Source organism: Diadema setosum, chromosome 4 (assembly GCF_964275005.1).
Source record: "Diadema setosum chromosome 4, eeDiaSeto1, whole genome shotgun sequence".
Classification (NCBI taxonomy): domain Eukaryota; kingdom Metazoa; phylum Echinodermata; class Echinoidea; order Diadematoida; family Diadematidae; genus Diadema; species Diadema setosum.
In genome coordinates, this window is record NC_092688.1 from 8600207 (window position 1) to 8628161 (window position 27955).

The window sequence follows — 27955 nt, forward strand, 5'->3', positions numbered from 1 at the left end:
TTTAATCTAATTAATAATTAAGATAATTTTTTTTTATATTAACTTACTCGCGAGTTCTTAATTCAAGTCGTTTGTTCGACTACTCGGAGATTAAACATGCACAAACAATACTGAAAGCGATGGTAATGCTTATAAAGACCTGGCAAATGATGAAAAGTGCCTATTACGCCTCTGCGGGACACATAACACTCATAATGCTTATTTCAAGCATTACTTGTTTCAAATGACACCATGAAATCAGCTCGTCCACACAGTTCACTTTGCCACAATATGTATAACATCATTTAAATCACATAGAATCACATCATATCACATTAAAAACAGAAAATGTTTTTGTCTTTACATTTAAGGTCATCATCTCTCCCAATCGACACTCATCAAATGTCAACTTTATAATAACTGTTTCTTGTACATTCTGTTGGGAAAAAAAAAGCGAAAATAAAGTTTAAATTTGAATTTGAATTCGAATCATCACTCTGCCTTCATCACTACGAGACTATAGTTATAGCTACAACTGCTAGATTATTTCAGTCACATACTAAACATTTTCAAATATTTTTAGTGATTAAACTTTGAACGAATCCGAAGTGACAAAACAAACCTTTGGAGTATTATGAGTAAAATATCAGAATCACTTTTGCAAGCAGTTTTCGTCCTATAAATCATTTTATGATAGTTTATTAAGACGTAATTTACAAATGATGACAAAAAAGAGAACTTCATAAAAAAGTGTTTATTTCAGAATTTTGTTGTTTCACAAGATCAACTGCGATTACCCTGAAAAAAGAGACATTATCGCAATGAACTTGTTCAGAAATCCTTGCCGTTTGATCCCCGTACAGCAATAATGTCAAGCACCTTTCTTTCAGTACAATTTTCATCATGAAGTATTGTTCTACCATTCGTTTTATTATTCTCATGAGAACATAAACTTATTCAAGTGTCATTCCCGCTTGGCTTTCAAACGATTTTTAGAACAACAGCAATACCTAATTGCACGGATAACTATGAAAGAAATTGTCATTATACATATAATGGCAGCAGTGGCAATATCGAGCATGTAAATCTGATAGAAGGGTATGTCAAGGGTCGGTGGACGCAAGTGTTCCCCTCCATGTTTGATCACGTGCTCGATCCAAAATGCAGCGGTATCGGCCGGCTTCATCGGTCGGTCTCGGAAGGTGGCGGACAGTCGTTTGGCGGTAGCCCGATACTTAGGATTGGACAACACCTCGTTGAGCTGTTCGTATATGTGTTCTGTGCTGAGTCTGTTCTTATCTATTTTCGTGCCAAGACCCTTGCTTAGAACCCTTACTGCCACGTCGTGTTGGTCACCTGCCAACGGCATGACAACCAGAGGAACTCCATGATACAAAGCTTCATAATAACCATTGTTGCCACCATGGTACAGGACTGCAAGTGTTTTGGGATGCCCCATGAGATCGTTGAGGGGTAACCATGGTAACGCTTTGATGTTGTCAGGTAGTTGTCTCGGAGGAAGTTTCTTCAAGTGCATGATGACTTTCTGTGGAATTTGACTGAAGGCTTCTATAAACAGGTCGACCACGTCAGGGTGTGTTGTTGTGATTTCGGCAAAGTACGAACCGAGTGAGAAAACAATAACTCCATGTTCCCCGGAACTTTCCATGAATTCCTCGAGATCCTCGTCTAGAAGATTCGCAGGCCTTGACGTCACCCCACCAACTGGTATGACGTTTGGCATTACTGAAAACGGAAACTCCACGGAGAAGTCAGAGTTGATAAAATACAGATCTACGTGCACACTTATGCTCGACGTAAGCTCGGGGTCCAAATTGTAGTCAGACACCAACTGGAAGTAAGGACTCAGGAAAATTTCTCTGTTAAGTGAAGTAATAAAATAAAGATAAAAGAATGCATTTTTGCACCTTTCCAAAAATGACATACTAGCAGAAGAAGAGAAGCTTGTCCCAGCTACGGGTTGATAGGAAGGTATGAAAGGGGAACCTGACTGATCGAAGATAAACGGAATCGGAACCATTGGCGCGAAAATCGCAATTGGGATGTCTTTGGTGTCCTTGTGCCCCTCGAGATAGGATTTGACGAAAACTCCACAGGGCCAGGCGACATCAAGAACGTAGGCATCGTACCATCGCATTCGCTCAAGGAGTTCGGGATCCTCAAACACACCCCTACACGCTTGACCATTAATGATATTCATCCGTTGAAACAATTGCTTCTGTTTAGAGAGCGTTGACTCTGTGAACGTGACTTCACCCAAGCGACCGTACATCTCATTCATTTTCTCTTTCAGGCCAGGAAAGTGGAAGACTTCAAAGTTAAAGAATTCCGAGTCAGAAATATCGACTGCTTTGTGCAGGTATTCATCGGCCACCAAGAAGGTCACGTTATGCCCTTTTTGTAATAGGCTCCTACCGATTGGTACAATGGAGAAATAGTGGCTGCCGTCACCAAAAACGCCGGACAGCAGTATGTTTGCCGATTCCACCTGCAATGATGCACATACCAGAACCAGACTTTTCAACAAAAAGCAGTTCCAAGTTGATGTCCATCTGCTCACCACAGACTTCATGATGCTTGCTTTAAACTATCTGAGCTGACAGGATACAAGAAGATACTGTACGTTGTCTCGAATATCACTGGCGAAAGCGTGATAGGATGTATGTGATTAGAAACTGTATTCTAACGTTCTTTTATTATCCGTACATCTTGGCGTGAAAAAGCATTCAGTGACCAGACTTTGAACTTGCTGTACTTTGACCCTGTAAATATACGTATACGATCTCACTCTACAAATTTACACGAAAAAATATTCGGATCGTGACATTGTTGTACTTGGTAAAAAAAAAAAGAAGCAAAAAAAAAAAACAAAAAAACATCGAGAGAAAGGCTAGCTATTGAGTTCGTTTATGATAAATGACGTTTATCTGACCTTATATCTCTTATTAGGTCACGTCACACGGGGTAGACGTGCAAAAAAAAAACAACAACCTGCGGATATGATAATTATGATAACATGTAGGTCTACTTGTAATTTTATCTGCTGATTTGTGTGCTCGTCCGATGAATCTTATATTTTTGTACAGTGCGTATTGTTCCGACTGATGGCTTGCTTTGCTAACAGTTAATTGACTCTTCGCAATTGGTTGTTTTCACCTTTTGAAAATCCACCTATATCAATTATTTTCACGGCAATACAACGAACGTTTCATTTCTATTCTTTTGATAAACATGAGTTGTTCTGCATTTGCATTATCTGACAACTCGACAAAGAACTAGTTTGTTAGTCTTATGTTAATCATGTATATCGTTTGCATGATGTATTAGTTGCCAGATATTTCGGCTTAATTAGAAGTACATAATCCGTGTGTGAAATCTGAAATGTGCTTAACTCAACCGACATTCTCTTCATAATTATCGAAATATACTATATACAATAGAATTATACAGAACCTTAAGTGAAATTGGACATAATAAGAATCTAAGAATTCCAAAGGGTTATGGGCTGTCTTTTCACAAAGCCTTTACTATCGGTCACAATCGCATAAAATTACGGAGACTTGGTGACATCAGTGCCTCACTGGGTCTCCCATGCCGACCTGCGACAGAATTCATTGGATCGACATCGAAAGGAAAATATTGAATTCATACCATCAAATGAGTGTAGAATCATAATATGATGGAAAAGATGACTATAAATATGAGGGGATGCTATTACTGAGTAATGGACGCAGGTGTTGGCTCGGTCGGTGTTGTGTAACACCGCCCTCAATCAAATGGCTCGGGTTCGGGGGCACGGGTTCGAATCCAAATGAGTCTTACAGAGCAATGTTGTGTGTTATCATCGAAAGGAAAATATTGAATTCATACCATTAAATGAGTGTAGAATCATAATATGATGAAAAATATGACTATAAATATGAGGGGATGCTATTACTGAGTAATGGACGCAGGTGTTGGCTCGGTCGGTGTTGTGTAACACCGCCCTCAATCAAATGGCTCGGGTTCGGGGGGCACGGGTTCGAATCCAAATGGGTCTTACAGAGCAATGTTGTGTGTTATCATAATATTATGTCGTCCTCTCTATCTAGCAGAGGCAAAACACTGTCCCTCGGACAGGAAATAAAATGGAGGTCCCCTGTGTGAGTGAATCACAACCCATACAAGAAAGATATCCCTTTAGGGCGGACGTCCACTTGGGAGCGGACAAGCCCCGGAAGGGTTGCGGAAGCAAATTTTGTCATTTCGGCATCCTGTCCGCGACAGACGCGGAATAACTTTGTGAATCGGCTTGTCCTGGGACATTCCTAGGACTGTCCGCGGACTGACTGCGGACATTCCTAGCAATCACTCCGGAAGAGCGCGAAATACCTCGGAATATGCTAATCGTAGCCGGGCAGCGCGGAAACATCTAGGATTACACCAGGAATGAACGCGGACAATCAGGATGCCTTTCGGACAACACAAGTTAGGCATGCGGACAAACTGCGGGCAATACCAGGAAAATGGAAAAGTATAAATTTGGCGCTGAATTTGACTTTTCCTAATTGATATATGGACTGCCAGCCGTCATTGATGCTCCTTGTTGTGCTTCCGCAGTAGCTGTTGATATTATATTGATATGATTTGTCAATATTATTTTATAAATGTGACCACCAAAAGTCGAAGAATAGGATTGTCTGCAAGTTGGCTGACGACTCATTTTTTTTTGTTTTAATTTGTCTCATCTCGGAGAACAATCTTTTCTCTGCCTACAGTCACATGGATGATATTCGCAAACTTTTTGAACCATATATACTCCCTAAAAAAATCGAGTGAAAATATTCACTCTTAAAGGAGTGAATTAAAAAAAGAATGAATTTAGAGTGAAATTGGAGTGAATTTTGAGTGAAAATGTTCCTTTTCACTCGTTTTAAAGTGACCTCAGAGATCACTCCAAAATGAACATTTTCACTCAAAATTCACTCCAATTTCACTCTAAATCCACTCTTTTTTGAATTCACTCCTTAAGAGTGAATATTTTCACTCAATTTTTTTTAGAGAGTATATATATATATATATATAGAGAGAGAGAGAGAGAGAGAGAGAGAGAGATTAGTCCACGTGTTGGCAAGATAAAAAGATAAGTAACAAAACTGCAGCAGAGTTCATGCTGTATTCACCAATGGTTTATTTCTTCACAAGAAATAAACCGTTGGTGAATACAGCATGAACTTTGTTGCAGTTTTGTGCTTTATCCATCGTGAAGTATATACATGTTTTGTCTGATACTTCTGCAGAGCTTGCCAGAATGATCCTAATCATTAAATTTGTTTTTCTTTCTCTCATTTTTACCCTTGTGCATCTCTAACTCTCTCTTATTTTGATCACTTGTGAACATTTTGCAATGATGCAAGTCCGAGAATTTTTTTTTCATGCTTAGAGCTTACTAGCCTATTGTCAATGAAATGTAAAAATGGGGAAATATCTTCAACCTACTTTAATTTACTGTCAAATAGGACAATCGAGTTTATTTGCAACTAAAACAAAAAGAGAAGATAAAATTATTAGGTTATAACAACTACGAAAATCATTCATGTAAAGAACATTTCTAAAATGATTTGTGATGCTTAATGTGTACTTAAATATATACACTCAGCAAAAAAATAAGACAGAAATTCAACACTTTTTCGAGTTCATAATTTATTGCTTTTTCTCTCATTTCACTTGAATTTTGAATTGACAGAAAATTCTTCATTTTCCTCCGTCATCTTTAGCTTTCATTGTTATTTTGGGCTTCAAAGATATTACATTGTAATGAGACCACAGGTATATCTTTGCAATTAAATTCATGCTTTTTAGTGTGAGGAATTTGTCTTTTGTTCTAATATGTTGTATCATTAGAAAGCATTTACGTGTGAATAACAACTTGTTCATGTTTATATAATATATTAACATTTCGGCAAAAATTCTATGCTTTTTTTTTTTCTGAGTGTACTTCCACCTACTTTTGTGATTTTTCAGCTGGGCTGTCACATGGGACAACCTAGTTCGTTTGCAAATAAAATACGAAAACAACATAAAGGAAAATGTACCATAGTAAGTAACAGGAACCAGGAAAGTCACTCAGATGAAAAATAATTTCTGAAAAGATCAAATCAACATAAACTTACTAGGAAGTTAGGGGGCTGATTTCACTTCTTTCTGGTTGCTTTTGGCACAGTCTCTACTACCTTCTTCTTTGCCTTCTGGGACCGAAAATCCTTAGATTTAACTGTTCTTCATCATTAGAATAAAGGTGTGCCTGTGATGGGGATATTTGCATGGGGGCCTCGCCTCCCTTCTTGCTCATTTTGCGTTTCATTGGCATGACGCTCGCTGAAAGTGTCGACATTTTCGTGTCTGGATCACAAAATTTCCGCATCGGTTCCGGACACTTGCATATATAGATCCGCATCGGCTCCGCGCTGTCCTAAAACATTCCTGGTGTCTTCCGCTTTCATTCGCGAAGCTTCCCCACACCGCGGGATTCTTTCCGGAGCGTGTGCGGAAGGAGCGGAAGGGTTCCGGACAAGCGGGACATCCTCAGGACATCGTCAGGACAAGTCGCCGAAGGTGTCAGGAAGTTCATTTCCGCGTCCAAATTTTGGTCTCGATCAAAATTTGGACGCGGAAATTTTTCTCTCTCCCAAAGGTGCCGAAACGCCCGGACATGTTTAGGACAGTGAGCGGACACGTTCAGGAACGTGCGGACAGGTTGCCGAAGGAGTGCGGAATACCAAATTTGCATTCCGGGTCTTGTCCGCGTCTTGTCCGCGCCCTAGTGGACGCCTGGTCTTCTTTGTCCGCGTCTTGTCCGCGCCCTAGTGGACGCCTGGTCTTTAGACCAGGCGTCCACTAGGGCGCGGACAAGACGCGGACAGCTCCGGAATGCAAATTTGGTATTCCGCACTCCTTCGGGAACCTGTCCGCACGTTCCCGGTCCCAGAAGGCAAAGAATAAGGTAGTAGAGACTGTGCCAAAAGCAACCAGAAAGAAGTGAAATCAGCCCCCTAACTTCCTAGTAAGTTTGTTTTGATTTCATCTTTTCAGAAATTATTTTTCATCTGGGTGACTTTCCTGGTTCCTATTACTTACTATAGTACATTTTCCTTTATGTTGTTTTCGTATCTTATTTGCAAACAAACTAGGTTGTCCCATGTGACAGCCCAGCTGAAAAATCACAAAAGTAGGTGGAAGTACACTCAGAAAAAAAGCATAGATTTTTTGGCCAAATGTTAATGTATTACATAAACATGAACAAGTTGTTATTCATACGTAAATGCTTTCTAATGATACAACATATTAGAACAAAAGACAAATTCATCACACTGAAAAGCATGAATTCAGTTGCAAAGATATACCTGTGGTCTCATTACAATGTAATATATATCTTTGAAGCCCAAAATAACAATGAAAGCTAAAGATGATTGAGGAAAATGAAGAATTTTCTGTCACTTCAAAAAAATTCAAGTGAAATGAGAGAAAAGGCAATAAATCATGAACTCGAAAAAGTGTTAAATTTCTGTCTTATTATTTTTTTTTTTGCTGAGTGTATATATTTAAGTACACATTAAGCATCACAAATCATTTCAGAAATATTCTTTACCTGAATGATTTTCGTTGTTGTTATTATCTAATATTTTTTCTTCTCTTTTTGTTTTAGTTGCAAATAAACTCGATTGTCCAATTTGACAGCCCAGCTGAACCCCCCCCCCCCAAATAAAAAAAGTAAATTAAAGTAGGTTAAAAATATTTCCCTATTTTTACACTTCATTGACAATAGGCTAGTAAGCTCTAAGCATGAAAAAAAAATTCTCGGACTTGAAAATGTTCAAAAGTGATCAAAATAAGAGAGGGTTAGAGATGCACAAGGGTAAATATCAGAGAAAGAAAAAAATTATTGATTAGGATCATTTTGGCATGCTCTACAGAAGTATCAGACAAAACATGTGTATACTTCACGATGGATAAAGCACATGTCTTAAAAAAAGGGAATAAAGAATATATATATATATATATATATATATATACATATAAGTAACAAAACTGCAACAAAGTTCATGCTGTATTCACCAACGGTTTATTTCTTGTGAAGAAATAAACCGTTGGTGAATACAGCATGAACTTTACAAAGTTCATGCTGTATTCACCAACGGTTTATTTCTTGTGAAGAAATAAACCGTTGGTGAATACAGCATGAACTTTGTTGCAGTTTTGTTACTTATCTTTTCATCTTGCCCACACGTGGGCTACCTTATCAGCATGATTATATATATATATATATATATATGTATATACATTTACATTTTTATGTATATATATATATATATATATATATATATATGGTTCAAAAAGTTTGCGAATATCATCCATGTGACTGTAGGCAGAGGAAAAAATTGTTCTCCCAGATGAGACAAATTAAAAAAAAAAAAAAAATGAGTCGTCAGCCGACATGCAGACAATACTATTCTTCGACTTTTGGTGGTCACATTTATCAAATGATATTGACCAATCATATTAATATAATATCAGCCGCTACTGCGGAAGCACAACAAGGAGCATCAACGACGGCTAGCAGTCATATGAGGAAAAGTCAAAGTCAGCGCCAAATTTATACCTTTCCATTTTCCTGGTATTGTCCGCAGTTTGTCCGCATGCCTAACTTGTGTTGTCCGGAAGGCATCCTGATTGTCCGCGTTCATTCCTGGTGTTATCCTAGATGTTTCCACGCTGCCCGGCTACGATTAGCATATTCCGAGGTATTTCGCGCTCTTCCGGAGAGATTCCTAGGAATGTCCGCGGACAGTCCGCGGACAGTCCTAGGAATGTCCCAGGACAAGCCGATTCACAAAGTTATTCCGCGTCTGTCGCGGACAGGATGCCGAAATAACAAAATTTGCTTCCGCAACCCTTGCGGGGCTTGTCCGCGCCCAAGTGGACGTCCGCCCTTATGGGGAATGAATAAAACTTTGAATGTTATCTCGTGAATGTTTTGCAGCATTCCGGTACATACCACAGGAACTGTGCCAAGGTGTCCCATCTCTTGCGACAATTACCTCCGAATAGTCTGTCGGTGTTGTTTATCGCAACAAATTGACAGTGAAAGATCAAATTCTCTAACAAGAATTGCGAATGCATTTGAACTCCAATAGTATTTAATGAAATGTATATCAAATGCTGTGGAAAACGTGTTTGTACCTAGCCACACTAGTCACAAAACCTCTGTCATGTTATCGGACCCTAAAATTAACCGATTTGTGTATCATTAACCTCTGCTAACCTCAGAGAGAGTCGATATAAAGAAAACGACGACCAAATTTCGAAATTTGATATGTAATACAGCTAAATCTTGAAGAAAAAACACAAAACAAACTAAAGTATACTCGCCCATAAGTTCGCAATAGATAGAATATTTTCAAGGGCCCGTACAGGGCGTACTTACACAAGTCATCATTTTACCATGCGTGCATGTTGTTGTTTGTTTTGTTTGTTTGTTGTTGGTTTTTTTTTTCATTTCCATCTGAGGAGATGGCTGGATAGCCCATATTCAGCTATGCTAAGTTGGTCTTCCATAGGGTCCAGTTGGATGTGAGTTGGGACCACTTCACCGGGTTAAACACCCTGCTCTTTGCGATGAATGAATGAAGCGGGATCTTTTACGTGCACGAGCTGTGACTCTCTCAGACACGGGACCTCCATTTTATGTCCTATCCGAGGGACAGAGTGTTTTGCTTCTTGCTAGAGGGGACGGTATGTTTACACACACCATCGCTCAGTCCAGACTCGGGTTCGAACCCGGGTCCTTAGGATCATGAGGCAGACGCGCTACCGACTGAGCGAACTCACCGCCCGTGTGTAGACGATCCCAAAGATTTTGTCTATTTTTGCATTTAAGCTCGTCCACGGTGTTATTGTTCGACATAGAGCAAGTACTGAGAAGAAATAAGAGCCATAGAGATGTATCATAGTACAATTGTAGTGGTGTTTTGGTACTGCAATCTGTTTTATTGCAACGCATTGATGCATATTTCATTGCCATACATTGCGTTTAATCTTTGTGTTCGATCGAAGTTTTCAACATCAATCTCAAATCACAATTTTTGCAAGAGATCCCAGATATCTTTGATGAAAGTAACCTTGCACATCGCTCATGAAATATGCGCATACTACTGAAAGTTCAGTATAATTTGTTTCATATATCTTGAACGGCTTCATCGTCTCTGTTTAAGTTTGTTTCAATTTCAAAGCTACGCTCGTCAGTCTGCATGTAATCTTAAATACTGTCAAGAGGAAATCAGCGATTTATTGAACTTAAAATTTATGTTTCATTAAAATAAACATCATAACACTTGTACATAACAAACAAGTGCCAGAGAACGAGTAAACCAACATGCAATACAATGTAACATGTGAAGGTTATGAATGATGCATGACAATTACAAAAGACATGTCTTGTCAGGGTAGTAAGAAGCTAGTCCACGTAAATATCAATATCGGTACTTAAAGCATGTTGGAATATCACTCTCGCTTCACTTTTCCGTGTCGAATTCTACGGCAACAACAGCGTTCAACTAAACAAACAATGAAATAGTACACAACGGCAACGAATAGAAAAGCAACACCAGCTACATCAAGCATGTAAATCCGATAGAATGGCATATCAAGAGTTGGTGGGCGCAAGTGTTCCCCTCCATGTTTGATCACGTGCTCAATCCAAAATGCAGCCGTATCGGCCGGCTTCATCGGTCGGTCTCGGAAGATGGCGGACAGTCGTTTGGCGGTAGCCCGATATTTAGGATTGGACAACACTTCCTTTAACTGTTCGTATGTGTTCTGTACTGAGTCTGTTCTTATCTATTTTCGTGCTAAGGCCTTTGCTGAGGACCCTTACTGCCACGTCATATTGGTCACTTGCTAGAGGCATGACGACGAGGGGAACTCCATGATACAAAGCTTCGTAATAGCCATTGTTGCCACCATGGTATAGGACTGCTCGTGTTTTTGGATGCCCCATGAGATCGTTGAAGGGTAACCATGGTAACGCCGTGATGTTGTCAGGCAGTTTCCTTGAGGGAAGTTTCTTCAAGTGCATGATGACTTTGTGAGGAATCCGACTAGAAGCTTCTATAAACAAGTCGACCACGTCAACAACTCCATGTTCCCCGGAACTTTCCATGAACTCCTTCAGATCCTCGTCTAGAAGATTTCCAGGTCTTGACGTCACACCACCAACTGGTATGACGTTTGGCATATAACGAAAATGGATACTACCCAGAGAAGTCAGAGTTGATGAAATAGACATCTACGTGCTCACTAACTTATTCTCCACGTAAGACCGGGGTCTAACTCGTAGTCAGATACTAACTTCTTGTAAGGACCCAGGAAAAATGTTTTTACTTACTGCGTTGGTTAAAAAGTAGAAGAATACACTTCTGCATCGTTCAGAGAATGATGTCAAAGAAGAGAAAGTGGTCACAGCGACGGGTTGATAATAACGTACGAAAGGGGTACCTGATTGTTCGAAGATAAACGGAATCGGAACCATTGGAGCGAAAATCGCAATTGGAATATCTTTGGTGTCCTTGTGCCTCTCGAGATAGGATTTGACGAAAACTCCACAGGGCCAGACGATATCCAGAACGTAGGCATCGTAAGATCGCATTCGCTCCAGGAGTTCGTGATCCTCAAACACAGCCCTACATGCCTGACCATTAACAATGTTGAGAGGTTTGCGCAATTTCTTCTGCTGAGATATTGTAGGTTCTTTGCTGAGCACAATATCACCTAAATGACTGTAGCTGTCATCCATTTTTTTCTTAAAGTCCAGGAAGGTCGAAAACTTCAAAATTAAAAAGTTTCGAATCGGAAAAATCAACAGCTTTCTGCAGGTACTCATTGGCCACCAAGAGGGTCACGTTATGCCCCTTTTGTAATAGGCTCCTACCGATTGGTACGATGGATATAAAATGGCTGCCGTCGCCCAGACCACCGGAGAGTAGAATGTTTGCCGATTTCACCGGCAAAATTGAAATGAAATACCACACCCAGCAGCAATAACCCATCGCATGCTGGTATCCGTTCTCCCAAATCAATCCAGTGCATTATGACTGGCACCTTATACCATTCAATCTGGCATTAATCAGGTGGATTAACTAGATTAATATTTCAGATGTTGTGATGAAATCTACGTTATTGCAGGCTGTTTTTATTGTATATTCATTTTATAGTTGCCGTCGTTAACCGAGCAAAGTTTCGACCCTTTGTACAAACTCACCCTACTCTAAATAAATGGGGGAAAAACAAAACTAAATGAATGAAATTCTGCCATTGAACTGGAGGTCACTTTGTGTGCATGGCCTTTTGTGCGTGTTTGTGTGTGCGTGTGGGTGTGTATTTATGTGTATTCATTGTACAAGACAATCCGATCACGGGTATGTTGTATACTATTGCGATAGAGGCTATTACGTTCAATAAAATAATCATAAATGTGCTGCTACATGTACTTAATAATTGTAGCCAGGCTTGTACGTACAAGTAAATTGTACGTCATTCTCTCCTTCGCATTGTTATGGTCAAACATCCGGGTATTAAGCGATGGCTGGAGTGCAAAACAAACTACAGTGTAACAACGTAATTTCAAGACGAAATTATCAACTTTTCTTCTCTATAATTGGCTTTGAAATTCCATGAAACTGTCAGAAATAGTAAATCTTAACATTTCTCCTCGCCACAAAGAAATGTTATTAATAAATTACGTAAAGAATGGTAAATCGGGGATTTTGAACGCCGACGGACGCCGTGTCGTCTAATCACCACGTAGATTTGTAAACTGCTGCATGCTTCATGCACGCATGGCATTTACACCCGTCACATCTCCGCACATGTACAGGAGAGCTATTTGCTTTCACTCCAGCTACACCGGAAGTGACGTATACACAACCATGTGAATCCTTTTGTAAGGGGGGGGGGGGTAACATCTTCAGTGTGAGTTTTCCTTCATTACATCGTCAAATATATAAATTGTAAGCAAATTACAAAATGAATTGATTGTCAGTCAAATGGAAATACGTGTTTATATTTTAGTGAAGATGAACGATCAAGCACAAACGATCAAGCCAAACTTTTCGTGCTGCTTTGTTGTTATATTCAGTCAAATTTTGCATCGAGTTTTTAATACAAGAGGGCCCCAAACTCTACAAGCATTGTCTTTTTAGTGGGTCCCTCCTTTTTTTCACACAGTGCATATTGACAATTCTTTCATTTTCGTTACCTCTGCAACAATTGCAATGTATTGATACTGTTAGTTTTTCCCATTATTGTCGTTTTCTTTGTACAAATTTACATGCATTGTTTCTGTCACTCAAGAAAGTGAGATTTATGTTTATATTACTTTATTGTGGAAAAACGAATAAATTCGAACTTGAACTTGAACTTGAACAAAGTAATCTTTACGTTACGTAATATAGGGTTGTGTAACAAGTCCTTGCCCCCCCCCAAAAAAAAAAGAAAAAAAGAAAAGGGAAAAAGATAAAAGCCGAAATATATCAGGATTAATGCTAATGGTGAAAGAAATATTTCATCTCATTTCATTTATTTCCCATTTCGAATACAAAATCAAGAACAATCATAAACGGGTCCTAGTTATTGTCTGAATAGACATCAACATGTGACTTAGAAAAAGGTAAGAAACTTTATTCAAAGTTAGGGCCGTACATGGTACTTAATCAACGTTTATGAAATAATGGGTCATTACGTTGGCTGTATGAAGTGGAGGGTTCTGCTAAAAAACTTAGCTTGTATATTACAGTCCCGCTCTTTGAAGCAAACACACACACACACATCCAAGGATTTTAGCAACCCTTGCTGCTCATTATATATAACAAAGAAATAAATGAGAACAGAAGTCGAGATCTAATATGCCACATTCAGGAAATGCGGAAGTATATGATCGATGGGGGGGGGGGGAATAATGGAAATACAAGACAAATCAGAAGTTAAAAATAAGAAAACAGCAACAAGTTTAACATAATCTTCGCAGTGCATGAATTGCTTTCGGCCAGTCAGGAAGGCCATCAATGATGAGAAAAATGTATGTACATGTCAACTATCAACAACGGGACCAGAATATAAGCAAAATCGCTTGTAAGAGTATTAATGATGAATGTATAGTGTTAAAAAGAGAGGTGTTAAAAACATTCAGATGATTAGATCTGATAACATTCTTATTAAAAAGAACGTTTAAACCGGCTTAGTGTAGCTGAATGGCCTATCCAGCCATCTTCTCAGATGGAAATGAACAAGCAAACCTTATTTCATTATAAATTAGCTGACCCTTCAGAAAAATGAACTATTAAATCATTTTCGGATTAACGAACCTTCGGAATACCGAACTTTATGTCCTTTTCTGATTAGCGAACATTCGGAGATCGCAATAAATAACATTACCCGTTTTCATCAGTCTCAACAGTGTTGATTTTCTGTCAATGCAAATAGAACATCGAATACTAATTCCGCTAAATCGAATAGTATAGCGTGCGAGTGAGTTTGAACGTCAACAACAATGGTTTTAGTGTCTTCAGACACGAACAGAAGAGAATCAGATGATTCATTTTCCCAGTATAGAACTTCTTTGTGAAACCAAAGACTATTTTGTCAACCACGACGATGTCCCTTTAACATCTCTTGCGTGCAGTTCTGTTGAAGAACCTGAATGCCCCCCCCCCCCTTTTTTTTTTTCCTGGTCTGTTTGTGTAAGCATTCGAGGTGACTTTGCTGCAAAATCTAATTAGTTATTGCGGACACCTTTTATGACGCAAATATTATTTGATCACTCTGGATTGAAGAACAAAAGAGCTAGCTTCCCTCTTGCCTTTACTGCATTGTGTCCGTAGGTGTTGTTCTGCAAGCTTTATACCCCCTAAATAGATTTCCAGCATCCATCCTTATACTGCAGTAAATCGGGAATATTTTCCCAAATTGAATGATACTAGCTTGACAAAAATCAATACGTTGTGGTAAATGAGAGAAATATCTTTGCAAACTTAGAATCATTTACATACAGAGGGATGCCAGCGGTAAAACTGTTGTCGTCCTTCAATCTTGATTAATATATCAAAAAAAAAAATAACGCATGCACCATAACACGACTGTTCAAGTGACACGAATTCTTTATGTGGATATGAAACACGATATGTATAGTACAAAGACGCTGTGTGGTGTATTTCAAAGAATTTTGCTTGATTGTTTATCTTCATTTTCGTTTTTTCGAAAACTTATTTTCAGATGTGAGACACACATAGTACACTGTATAGACATAGATTGCACTTAATTTGGTTTAGGTGGTTGGCGAAAATTTAGACATTGAAAGTTTGTGACATCAATTCACAAAAACAACAAAATAACTGTAACATCCCGAAATAGAACGCGCGTATAGTTTCGTGCAGGATCACATTAAGATTACCCTTACAATATACATGAATATTGTGCTGATCCCGTGTCAGGCTGTGGTTAAACTGCCCCAGACATTGCGCACATTCACTATATAGTCCCAAACATTCTTTTTTTTTTTTTTTTTGATAATGGCAATTTGTTATCAAAAATAGGTTACGAATTGTTCATTGCTCGTCTGAATACATTCGTTTCTGTGAATGGGGTTTAATAACTTGCTTTTTCAGTCTTGTTTTGAACAGGAAAAGGCTTTGTCGGAGTATGCCACGCAATGCTAGTTATTTGCTGGTGTGTGCACTGTACACACTAAGACACGGGGCTGGAGGGTTGATAAGGGCTGGTTGAAATAAACACACCGCATTGTCATTCCTTCACAAACCTCTCCCGTTCCTACTGCAGTTGCATTAATATCATAATTATTATTGTAATACAATCTAAGTAACGAATATATTGATGATAACATTATAACATCATTATTATCAGTGATGATGAATGCTTCCTTCAAGACATCATTGACAATGACACCAAAATTACATTATGGTCTGTGGTGCTCAAATAAATGCGGATTTTCCCCAGATCACATCTTTGCTGGATGCAAGCCCATGGCATGCTAATTTTGGGACTATTTATAGTAACACAGCTAGGTTGTTTGAAATGCGACCATAATAAGCATGCACATGATTACTCAATTTTCATTCCTGCTTGGGTTTCGAACGATTTTTAGAACAACAACAATATTTTATTGCACGGGAAACAATGAGAGAAATTAGGAAAATGCATGCGAAAGCAACACCAGCAATATCAAGCATGTAAATTTGATAGAATGGCATATCAAGAGTTGGTGGGCGCAAGTGTTCCCCTCCATGTTTGATCACGTGCTCGATCCAAAATGCAGCCGTATCGGCCGGCTTCATCGGTCGGTCTCGGAAGATGGCGGACAGTCGTTTGGCGGTAGCCCGATACTTAGGATTGGACAATACCTCGTTGAGCTGTTCGTATATGTGTTCTGTGCTGAGTCTGTTCTTATCTATTTTTGTGCCGAGGCCCTTCCTAACCACTTTCGTTGCCACGTCATGCTGGTCGGCTGCTAATGGCATGACTACGAGGGGAACTCCATGATACAAAGCTTCGTAATAGCCATTGTTGCCGCCATGGTATAGGACTGCACGTGTTTTGGGATGCCCCATGAGATTGTTGAGGGGTAACCATGGTAACGCTTTGATGTTGTCTGGTAGTTCCTCTGAAGGAAGTTTCTTCAAGTGCATGATGACTTTCTGAGGTATGCGACTGAAAGCGTTTAAAAACATCTTCACGACTTCAGGGTGCGTTGTCGTAATTTCGGCAAAGTACGTTCCCAGTGAGAAAATAACGACTCCATGGCGTCCGGAACTCTGCGTGAATTCTTCTAGATCCTTGTCAAGTGGATTTGCCGGCCTTGACGTCACCCCACCAACTGGTATGACATTTGGCATGAGTGAAAATGGAAACTCCCCGGAGAAGTCAGAGTTAATGAAATATAAGTCCACATGCTCACTGATTCTTGACTGAAGATCGGGATCCAAATCGTAATCAGACACCAAATTGTGAAAGCGACGTAATGTCTCTTTGTTTAGTAAAAACGTGAAAGCTAAGTAAACGAATGTGTTTTTGCACCTTTCAAAGAATGACATAGAGGAAGAGAGTGCAGTAGTTGGGACAGGTTGATATGACGGTAGGAATGGGGAACCTGCCTGTTCGAATATGAATGGAACAGGAACCATCGGCCCAAAAATCGCAATAGGAATATCTTTTTTATTTTTGTGCTTCTCAAGATAGGATTTCACAAACACTCCACAAGGCCAAACAACATCAACAACGTAGGCATCGTAGCAATGCATTCTCTCAAGGAGCTCGGGATCCTCGAAAATACTCCGACACGCTTGACCATAAATGGTGTTGAGACGTTGGAATAGTTGCGTGTGTTGAAATATGGACTGTGCAAAAGTAACTTCGCCTAGGCGATCGAAGATACCATCCATTTTCTCTCTCAGACCAGGAAAATGGAAGACTTCAATATTAAACTTTTCTGAGTCAGTGATATTGGTAGCTTTACGGAGATACTCATCTGCTACCAAGAGGGTAACATTGTGCCCCTTATGCAGTAGGCTCCTACCGATGGGTATGATCGAGAGTAAATGGCTTCCCTCGCCGAAAGCACCGGACAACAGAATATTTGCCGATTCCACCTGTAGAGAAGCGTATAAAATTGCAAGACCCAGAATCAACGAGCGATGATACACTGGTATCGATCCTCTTACTGTCAAGTGCATTATGCTGGCAGTGCTGTACAATCTGACATGGAAAAGGTAGATAGACCAGAATATGTTATACGAAGTTGCGATAGAACGTACAGTATCATTACAGGCTGTTAATTCCCGCATTCATATGCTTATGCGTACATTTCGAAGTCGGTATTATTGAACAGACTTTGAACCCACTATACTGTACCTCAACTCTGAAAAGATTTCCGGCGGTGTTTTGAAGGTCGATCTATGCAGCCTTTTGTGTGTGTGCGTTCAGTGTACACAGGGTTTGGGCATACGAACGTTGTGCGATTGTACTGAGATAAAACATCAAAAGGAGGCTATCATTTTTTTTTCAGAATTCTGTGCGGTGCTGGTGTGTCTATGTCACTCTTTCCTTCTCTGCATAATATTTGTGTAATGAGACAGATTTGCCTTATCTATTTATGCCACAGGTCCTCCCTTTATAAGCATTAATTGGCAGTACAAATGACCCTCTTTTATGATTATCAATACTATAAACAGCGTGAGAATAACCAAAGGTAAATCCCCTCAAATGCAATAGAAAATACAGCATTGCATGGAAAGAAAAATAAGTATGAAGTAAGCCTAACTGCTCCTAGTTACACTTCAAAATGTATGGTTTGTCGAAGTGACCCCCCCCCCCAAAAAAAAAAAAAAATCAATATAAAACGGAAAGGTAATATCGGAATTTGTTATCAAGGGCAGGCAAAAGAAAATATAAGATAAGAGTATTGTATTGGAGGGTGGTGTTTATTTGCAAACGCCAGGAATTTGAAAAAAATGGATGATTCTATTTAAAAAAAAACAACAACAAAAGTTGTCCATTATTTCAAGTACTCACCAACTTGAAAAGATCCATTAAGAGATTGGGAATTTTACATCATTTATCTCCATTCAATTTTCCCTCTTTTACAATTATGACAACTTGGTTTAGAAAGAACCAGATTGTTACAGAGATATGAAAGTGAAATCTAAAATATACTGGAAGTTGTCCTCGAACTGTACTGTTTTTGCTGCAGTAAATGCAATAACACAATAAGCCGATCCCAACAAGGCATATTGCATGGGATAAAATTCCCGGAGTGGCCGGATTTCATGAAGCAGAGTGTGATCATAACTTTTTCCAACTTGTAGTGGAAACATTGAAAAATATCTTTGCCAGCCTTGTCGCAAAGAATGTATAACCTCTCGCTAGGAATATGCCAAGGAAGAAGGAAGGGAAGTGGCATGGGGAAAGGTTGATAGGATAATACAAATTGTACAAGCCTTTCTGGTCCGTCTCAGAATGTGTCTCTGAGTTTGACATAATGACGTCATGGCGCAAAACAATGGAGCGATACAGAACACCACAACGAAGATCTGCTTTCTGACCTGACCATCGAACCAGCAGGCTTTTATTTCCCCTAAGCGGGTCACGCTTAATCGCATACAAATGTATATACCCTCCAAAACACAGCTCACCACCTTTTCAAGTGGAAGATGAAAGACAGCCCTGTTTCTGATGGCAGTCATGAAGATCAGACAGTAAAGCACATTGTGAACGAGTGACCACCCCGTCGCTTCCACAAGAGACTTGGCAAAATGCGCTAGACAGCTGGGGATGCACTGGACTGGCTGACCAATCTCGACTTACATCTGTAGTTTTAGCCAAACATTTACCTGACTACAAGTCATGTCAAAGAAGAAGAAAAGAAAAACGCAATGAGAATGTCTTTGGTGTTTCTGCGAATATCGATATAGGAGTCCACAAACGTTCCGAAAGGGTAGATGACATCAAGCTTAATTGTCCTAAACTTCACGGATGCATACTTCAAGGGCGGTGTTGGTCACACAAAAGAGAACGAAGCTGTAGTTTCTGTGCTGGGAGCTGTAGCTGCAACCATGGATGGAATGCTGATGATGCAACAGTGCCAGTGATGCACAAGACACACCTACTGATTTCTTGACTAACTTTCTTGACTGTGTACTTCCAAGAGCGATTGATGCTGTCTGCATGCGACGACGCAACCTCACCTCACCCTTGCCTTCTATAGACTCTACAGAAGATTTAACTGGTGTCGTCATTTTAGTGCCGCCAAGGAAAACCATGAAAAATTGCCGAGAAGAAAAATGAAGTGTCTCATAGAAAGAGGAGAGCCAGCATGTTAGACAGCAAAAAACCTTCAACACCCGGTATTCACAGGCATTTTTGCATGCAAGTAGACGACACTTGTCATGCTTTTACGCCAAGGTATGCAAATGCCGCGTTTCGACATCGCACCAGAACTAGTAATCACCCGTTGAAAAAAAAAAGGAACTTACGGAGTCATGGCCCATGGGAACAAACAGAAATATGTACATAAAAACAAAACACACATACACACAAAAGCAAACAGACAAACAAAAAACAAATTACAACAGTAAAAATAAAACAGCAAGCAAATTGGGAAAGTAAAAAAGAAAACAGGCACACACGAAACAACTTAGCTAATCAACAAACAGAGAAAACGTCAAAAAGTAATGAAACAGTAACAGATATCAAATACATATCAAACATAAAGAAAGAAAAAAAAACAAAGAAATAAAACAAAATGAAAAAATGAACAGCGAAAAACAACACAGGCGGTCAGAATAATGTATAAACAACAAACAGGCTAGCAAAACAGACAAATAGACAAAATACGCACCCAACAGAAATATGCAGAAAAAAAAAACCCGGACATGGGTCTATTTACACGCTGGTTGTATGGCACTTGATCAGCGTATGGCGTGCTCCAACATTGGGCGAGTTGGTGGGGAGGCGTAGTTCTTGGCAATGTCCCTAGCCGATGATGAGCGGTGTGCACGAAAGCCCAAGTTTCCTGGCGAGGTCGTAGGCTATGATTAAAGTTTGTATAAGCGAGAAAAATATCGCGAGAGGATACAAGCATGCGACATGGTTCGACTCAGGCCGCAGAGGAACGGCGACATGAAAGACGCGAAGGCGGTGGTCACAACACCCGATCACCACGAAGGCGGCGGTGATCGAGCTTCTCACCCACATCGCGCTAGTACCCAGGGGGGGGGGGGGGGGTCGTTGCCCATTCCCAAGTGGTCTCCCATCCAAGTACTGACCAGGCCCTACGCTGCTTTACTACGGTGTTCGGACGAGAACCGGTATATTCAGCGTGGTATGGTCGTAGGCAACATACCTACAGAATTTAGCTCATTTATACTTGTCCTCAACCTCACGGACGAACGGATTGACAGTACGCCCCGTCTCTGCCACCAGAGGGAGCTTGAAGGCATCGGCCAATGAAAGCGAAGCTGTAGTGACTGTGAAGGGCTGTAACCATGGATGGGATGCTGATGGTGTAACAGTGCCTATGATTCACACGACACACCTGCTGATGGAGGTGTGGGCCTGATTTTCTGGACTGCGCGTTCTACGTTCCGAGGTGCCATGGATGCTGCCCGAATGTCACGACGCGGCCCCGCATCAATCTTGCCTTCTAGAGAAGGAAAATGATGATGACTGTTTTGGGAGTCATTCCAAGCATATGAATTCTTGCTTTGTTTGCTATGAATTCACTGCCAGAGAAGGCTGAGAGATGGCCAGGAGTGCCACCAGCTTCCCCGGCCGAACATTCCATGTTGATAGCTGTCCCAGGCACGGGCCAGCGCCTTGCAATTTTTCCTGGTGACAGTTACTACCGTAACAGCAGTTATAACTATGCGTGACGCCATAATCGTGCTCTGACAGTCTCCGGTGGGCTGTCTTGAAGTGGATCCTGATTCAGGCACCAAATTGTCTGCCATGATGCCAAAACGTCTGCGATGATGTGTCCACAGGACGAGGCGCAGGAGGCGATTGGGCCCCTTTGGACTTCATTCAAAATAATTAGGACAGGACTAGACTGGTGTCTTTATTTTATTGCCGACTAGGAAAAACCATGAAAAATTGCCGAGAAGAAAAATGAAGTGTCTCATAAAAAGAGGAGAGCAGGTAGTTTAGACAGCAAAAAGCCTACAACACCCGGTATTCCCAAGCGGTCTCCCATCCAAGTACTGACCAGGCCCTACGCTGCTTTACTACGGTGTTCGGACGAGAACCGGTATATTCAGCGTGGTATGGTCGTAGGCAACACACCTACAGAATTTAGCTCATTTATGCTTGTCCTCAACCTCACGGACGAACGGATTGACAGTACGCCCCGTCTCTGCCACCAGAGGGAGCTTGAAGGCATTGACCAATGAAAGCAAAGCTGTAGTGACTGTGAAGGACTGTAACCAAGGATGGCATGCTGATGGTGTAACAGTGCCTATGATGCACACGACACACCTGCTGATGGAGGTGTGGGCCTGACTTTCTTGACTGCGCGCTGTACGTTCCGAGGGGCCATGGATATTGAACAAATGGCACGACGCGGCCCCTCATCAGTCTTGTCTTTTAGAGAAGGAAAATGATGATGACTGTTTGGGAGGCATTCCAGGCATATGAATTCTTGCTTTGTTTGCTATGAATTCACTGCCAGAGAAGGTCGAGATATGGCCAGGAGTGCCACCAGCTTCCCCTGCCGAACATTCCATGTTGATAGCTGTCCCAGGCACGGGCCAGCGCCTTGCAATTTTTCCTGGTGACAGTTACTACCGTAACAGCAGTTATAACTATGCGTGACGTCATAATCGTGCTCTGACAGTCTCCGGTGGGCTGTCTCTAAGTGGATCCTGATTGAGACATCAAATTGTCTGGCATGATGCCAAAACGTCTGCGATGCTGTATCTACAGAACGAGGCGTAGGAGGCGATGTTGTCCCTTTGGACTTCATTCAAAATAATTAGGACAGGACTAGACTGGTGTCTTTATTTTATTGCCGACTAGGAAAAACCATGAAAAATTGCCGAGAAGAAAAATGAAGTGTCTCATAAAAAGAGGAGAGCAGGTAGTTTAGACAGCAAAAAGCCTACAACACCCGGTATTCCCAAACGGTCTCCCATCCAAGTACTGACCAGGCCCTACGCTGCTTTACTACGGTGTTCGGACGAGAACCGGTATATTCAGCGTGGTATGGTCGTAGGCAACATACCCACAGAATTTAGCTCATTTATGCTTGTCCTCAACCTCACGGACGAACGGATTGACAGTCTGCCACCAGAGGGAGCTTGAAGGCATTGACCAATGAGAGCGAAGATGTAGTGACTGTCAAGGGCTGTAACCATGGATGGGATGCTGATGGTGTAACAGTGCCTATGATGCACACGACACACCTGCTGATGGAGGTGTGGGCCTGATTTTCTGGACTGCGCGCTCTCCGTTCCGAGGGGCCATGGATGCTGCCCGAATGTCACGATGCGGCCCGGCATCAATCTTGTCTTCTAGAGAAGGAAAATGATGATGACTGTTTTATGAGGCATTCCAAGCATATGAATTCTTGCTTTGTTTGCTATGAATTCACTGCCAGAGAAGGCTGAGAGATGGCCAGGAGTGCCACCAGCTTCCCCTGCCGCACATTCCATGTTGATAGCTGTCCCAGGCACGGGCCAGCGCCTTGCAATTTTTCCTGGTGACAGTTACTACCGTAACAGCAGTTATAACTATGCGTGACGTCATAATTGTGCTCTGACAGTCTCCGGTGGGCTGTCTTGAGGTGGATCCTGATTCAGGCACCAAATTGTCTGGCATGATGCCAAAACGTCTGCGATGATGTATCTACAGGACGAGGCGGAGGAGGCGATGTTGTCCCTTTGGACTTCATTCAAAATAATTAGGACAGGGCTAGACAGGTGCCTTTATTTTATTGCCGACTAGCAAAAACCATGAAAAATTGCCGAGAAGAAAAATGAAGTGTCTCATAAAAAGAGGAGAGCAGGTAGTTTAGACAGCAAAAAGCCTACAACACCCAGTATTCCCAAACGGTCTCCCATCCAAGTACTGACCAGGCCCTACGCTGTTTTACTACGGTGTTCGGACGAGAACCGGTATATTCAGCGTGGTATGGTCGTAGGCAACATACCTACAGAATTTAGCTCATTTATGCTTGTCCTCAACCTCACGGACGAACGGATTGACAGTACGCCCCGTCTCTGCCACCAGAGGGAGCTTGAAGGCATTGACCAATGAGAGCGAAGATGTAGTGACTGTCAAGGGCTGTAACCATGGATGGGATGCTGATGGTGTAACAGTGCCTATGATGCACACGACACACCTGCTGATGGAGGTGTGGGCCTGATTTTCTGGACTGCGCGCTCTGCGTTCCGAGGGGCCATGGATGCTGCCCGAATGTCACGATGCGGCCCGGCATCAATCTTGTCTTCTAGAGAAGGAAAATGATGATGACTGTTTTGGGAGGCATTCCAAGCATATGAATTCTTGCTTTGTTTGCTATGAATTCACTGCCAGAGAAGGCCGAGATATGGCCAGGAGTGCCACCAGCTTCCCCTGCCGCACATTCCATGTTGATAGCTGTCCCAGGCACGGGCCAGCGCCTTGCATTTTTTCCTGGTGACAGTTACTACCGTAACAGCAGTTATAACTATGCGTGACGTCATAATCGTGCTCTGACAGTCTCCGGTGGGCTGTCTTTAAGTGGATCCTGATTGAGGCGCCAAATTGTCTGGCATGATGCCAAAACGTCTGCGGTGCTGTATCTACCGGACGAGGCGGAGGAGGCGATGTTGTCCCTTTGGACTTCATTCAAAATAATTAGGACATGACTAGACTGGTGTCTTTATTTTATTGCCGACTAGGAAAAACCATGAAAAATTGAAGAGAAGAAAAATGAAGTGTCTTATAAAAAGAGGAGAGCAGGTAGTTTAGACAGCAAAAACCCTACAACACCCGGTATTCCCAAGCGGTCTCCCATCCAAGTACTGACCAGGCACTACGCTGCTTTACTACGGTGTTCGGACGAGAACCGGTATATTCAGCGTGGTATGGTCGTAGGCAACATACCTACAGAATTTAGCTCATTTATGCTTGTCCTCAACCTCACGGACGAACGGATTGACAGTACGCCCCGTCTCTGCCACCAGAGGGAGCTTGAAGGCATTGACCAATGAAAGCAAAGCTGTAGTGACAGTGAAGGACTGTAACCAAGGATGGCATGCTGATGGTGTAACAGTGCCTATGATGCACACGACACACCTGCTGATGGAGGTGTGGGCCTGACTTTCTTGACTGCGCGCTGTACGTTCCGAGGGGCCATGGATATTGAACGAATGGCACGACGCGGCCCCTCATCAGTCTTGTCTTTTAGAGAAGGAAAATGATGATGACTGTTTGGGAGGTATTCCAAGCATATGAATTCTTGCTTTGTTTGCTATGAATTCACTGCAAGAGAAGGCCGAGATATGGCCAGGAGTGCCACCAGCTTCCCCTGCCGAACATTCCATGTTGATAGCTGTCCCAGGCACGGGCCAGCGCCTTGCAATTTTTCCTGGTGACAGTTACTACCGTAACAGCAGTTATAACTATGCGTGACGTCATAATCGTGCTCTGACAGTCTCCGGTGGGCTGTCTCTAAGTGGATCCTGATTGAGGCATCAAATTGTCTGGCATGATGTCAAAACGTCTGCGATGCTGTATCTACAGAACGAGGCGTAGGAGGCGATGTTGTCCCTTTGGACTTCATTCAAAATAATTAGGACAGGAGTAGACTGGTGTCTTTATTTTATTGCCGACTAGGAAAAACCATGAAAAATTGCCGAGAAGAAAAATGAAGTGTCTCATAAAAAGAGGAGAGCAGGTAGTTTAGACAGCAAAAAGCCTACAACACCCGGTATTCCCAAACGGTCTCCCATCCAAGTACTGACCAGGCCCTACGCTGCTTTACTACGGTGTTCGGACGAGAACCGGTATATTCAGCGTGGTATGGTCGTAGGCAACATACCCACAGAATTTAGCTCATTTATGCTTGTCCTCAACCTCACGGACGAACGGATTGACAGTACGCCCCGTCTCTGCCACCAGAGGGAGCTTGAAGGCATTGACCAATGAGAGCGAAGATGTAGTGACTGTCAAGGGCTGTAACCATGGATGGGATGCTGATGGTGTAACAGTGTCTATGATGCACACGACACACCTGTTGATGGAGGTGTGGGCCTGATTTTCTGGACTGCGCGCTCTCCGTTCCGAGGGGCCATGGATGCTGCCCGAATGTCACGATGCGGCCCGGCATCAATCTTGTCTTCTAGAGAAGGAAAATGATGATGACTGTTTTATGAGGCATTCCAAGCATATGAATTCTTGCTTTGTTTGCTATGAATTCACTGCCAGAGAAGGCTGAGAGATGGCCAGGAGTGCCAGCAGCTTCCCCTGCCGCACATTCCATGTTGATAGCTGTCCCAGGCACGGGCCAGCGCCTTGCAATTTTTCCTGGTGACAGTTACTACCGTAACAGCAGTTATAACTATGCGTGACGTCATAATTGTGCTCTGACAGTCTCCGGTGGGCTGTCTTGAGGTGGATCCTGATTCAGGCACCAAATTGTCTGGCATGATGCCAAAACGTCTGCGATGATGTATCTACAGGACGAGGCGGAGGAGGCTATGTTGTCCCTTTGGACTTCATTCAAAATAATTAGGACAGGACTAGACTGGTGCCTTTATTTTATTGCCGACTAGCAAAAACCATGAAAAATTGCCGAGAAGAAAAATGAAGTGTCTCATAAAAAGAGGAGAGCAGGTAGTTTAGACAGCAAAAAGCCTACAACACCCAGTATTCCCAAACGGTCTCCCATCCAAGTACTGACCAGGCCCTACGCTGCTTTACTACGGTGTTCGGACGAGAACCGGTATATTCAGCGTGGTATGGTCGTAGGCAACACACCTACAGAATTTAGCTCATTTATGCTTGTCCTCAACCTCACGGACGAACGGATTGACAGTACGCCCCGTCTCTGCCACCAGAGGGAGCTTGAAGGCATTGACCAATGAGAGCGAAGATGTAGTGACTGTGAAGGGCTGTAACCATGGATGGGATGCTGAGGGTGTAACAGTGCCTATGATGCACACGACACACCTGCTGATGGAGGTGTGGGCCTGATTTTCTGGACTGCGCGCTCTGCGTTCCGAGGGGCCATGGATGCTGCCCGAATGTCACGACGCGGCCCCGCATCAATCTTGCCTTCTAGAGAAGGAAAATGATGATGACTGTTTTATGAGGCATTCCAAGCATATGAATTCTTGCTTTGTTTGCTATGAATTCACTGCCAGAGAAGGCTGAGAGATGGCCAGGAGTGCCACCAGCTTCCCCGGCCGAACATACCATGTTGATAGCTGTCCCAGGAAAGGGGCCAGCGCCGTGCAATTTTTCCTGGTGACAGTTACTACCGTAACAGCAGTTATAACTATGCGTGACGTCATAATTGTGCTCTGACAGTCTCCGGTGGGCTGTCTTGAGGTGGATCCTGATTCAGGCACCAAATTGTCTGCCATGATGCCAAAACGTCTGCAATGATGTGTCTACAGGACGAGGCGCAGGAGGCGATTGGGCCCCTTTGGACTTCATTCAAAATAATTAGGACAGGACTAGACTGGTGCCTTTATTTTATTGCCGACTAGGAAAAACCATGAAAAATTGCCGAGAAGAAAAATGAAGTGTCTCATAAAAAGAGGAGAGCATCTAGTTTAGACAGCAAAAAGAATACAACACCCGGTATTCCCAAGCGGTCTCCCATCCAAGTACCGACCAGGCCCTACGCTGTTTACTACGGTGTTCGGACGAGAACCGGTATATTGAGCGTGGTATGGTCGTAGGCAACATACCGACAGAATTTAGCTCATTTATGCTTGTCCTCAACCTCACGGACGAACGGATTGACAGTACGCCCCTTCTCTGCCACCAGAGGGAGCTTGAAGGCATTGACCAATGAAAGCAAAGCTGTAGTGACAGTGAAGGACTGTAACCAAGGATGGCATGCTGATGGTGTAACAGTGCCTATGATGCACACGATACACCTGCTGATGGAGGTGTGGGCCTGACTTTCTTGACTGCGCGCTGTACGTTCCGAGGGGCCATGGATGCTGCCCGAATGTCACGATGCGGCCCGGCATCAATCTTGCCTTCTAGAGAAGGAAAATGATGATGACTGTTTTGGGAGGCATTCCAAGCATATGAATTCTTGGTTTGTTTGCTATGAATTCACTGCCAGAGAAGGCTGAGAGATGGCCAGGAGTGCCAGCAGCTTCCCCTGCCGCACATTCCATGTTGATAGCTGTCCCAG

The 27955-nt window shown here is 42.2% G+C and overlaps 2 protein-coding genes, 6 non-coding genes and 3 pseudogenes across 8 annotated transcripts; all 11 read right to left on the reverse strand.

The window, feature by feature from the left end:
- Window positions 1-943: 943 nt before the first annotated feature.
- LOC140226835 (UDP-glucuronosyltransferase 2B1-like) lies at window positions 944-2572 on the reverse strand. The gene has a single exon (XM_072307262.1). The coding sequence runs from the start codon at window positions 2570-2572 to the stop codon at window positions 944-946; it is 1629 nt and encodes a 542-aa protein (XP_072163363.1).
- A 7967-nt stretch (window positions 2573-10539) lies between these two features.
- On the reverse strand, window positions 10540-12083 carry LOC140227468 (UDP-glucuronosyltransferase 2A2-like; annotated as a pseudogene).
- Window positions 12084-16160: 4077 nt separating this feature from the next.
- LOC140227469 (UDP-glucuronosyltransferase 2B9-like) lies at window positions 16161-17777 on the reverse strand. The gene has a single exon (XM_072307872.1). The coding sequence runs from the start codon at window positions 17775-17777 to the stop codon at window positions 16161-16163; it is 1617 nt and encodes a 538-aa protein (XP_072163973.1).
- Window positions 17778-20821: 3044 nt separating this feature from the next.
- On the reverse strand, window positions 20822-20937 carry LOC140228184 (5S ribosomal RNA; annotated as a pseudogene).
- Window positions 20938-21756: 819 nt separating this feature from the next.
- LOC140228133 (5S ribosomal RNA) lies at window positions 21757-21875 on the reverse strand. The gene has a single exon (XR_011901137.1). It is a non-coding gene; the product is annotated as a 5S ribosomal RNA (ribosomal RNA).
- Window positions 21876-22693: 818 nt separating this feature from the next.
- Window positions 22694-22812, reverse strand: LOC140228108 (5S ribosomal RNA). Its single transcript, XR_011901113.1, has one exon. It is a non-coding gene; the product is annotated as a 5S ribosomal RNA (ribosomal RNA).
- An 808-nt stretch (window positions 22813-23620) lies between these two features.
- On the reverse strand, window positions 23621-23739 carry LOC140228160 (5S ribosomal RNA). The gene has a single exon (XR_011901163.1). It is a non-coding gene; the product is annotated as a 5S ribosomal RNA (ribosomal RNA).
- Window positions 23740-24558: 819 nt separating this feature from the next.
- On the reverse strand, window positions 24559-24677 carry LOC140228177 (5S ribosomal RNA). The gene has a single exon (XR_011901179.1). It is a non-coding gene; the product is annotated as a 5S ribosomal RNA (ribosomal RNA).
- Window positions 24678-25495: 818 nt separating this feature from the next.
- On the reverse strand, window positions 25496-25614 carry LOC140228109 (5S ribosomal RNA). Its single transcript, XR_011901114.1, has one exon. It is a non-coding gene; the product is annotated as a 5S ribosomal RNA (ribosomal RNA).
- An 819-nt stretch (window positions 25615-26433) lies between these two features.
- Window positions 26434-26552, reverse strand: LOC140228150 (5S ribosomal RNA). Its single transcript, XR_011901153.1, has one exon. It is a non-coding gene; the product is annotated as a 5S ribosomal RNA (ribosomal RNA).
- An 820-nt stretch (window positions 26553-27372) lies between these two features.
- On the reverse strand, window positions 27373-27490 carry LOC140228183 (5S ribosomal RNA; annotated as a pseudogene).
- Window positions 27491-27955: the final 465 nt, after the last annotated feature.

Coding starts and splice junctions, on each gene's coding strand:
- LOC140226835 (XM_072307262.1), bottom strand. CDS start 2,572: ATGAAGTCTGTGGTGAGCAGATGGACATCAACTTGGAACTGCTTTTTG.
- LOC140227469 (XM_072307872.1), bottom strand. CDS start 17,777: ATGCACTTGACAGTAAGAGGATCGATACCAGTGTATCATCGCTCGTTG.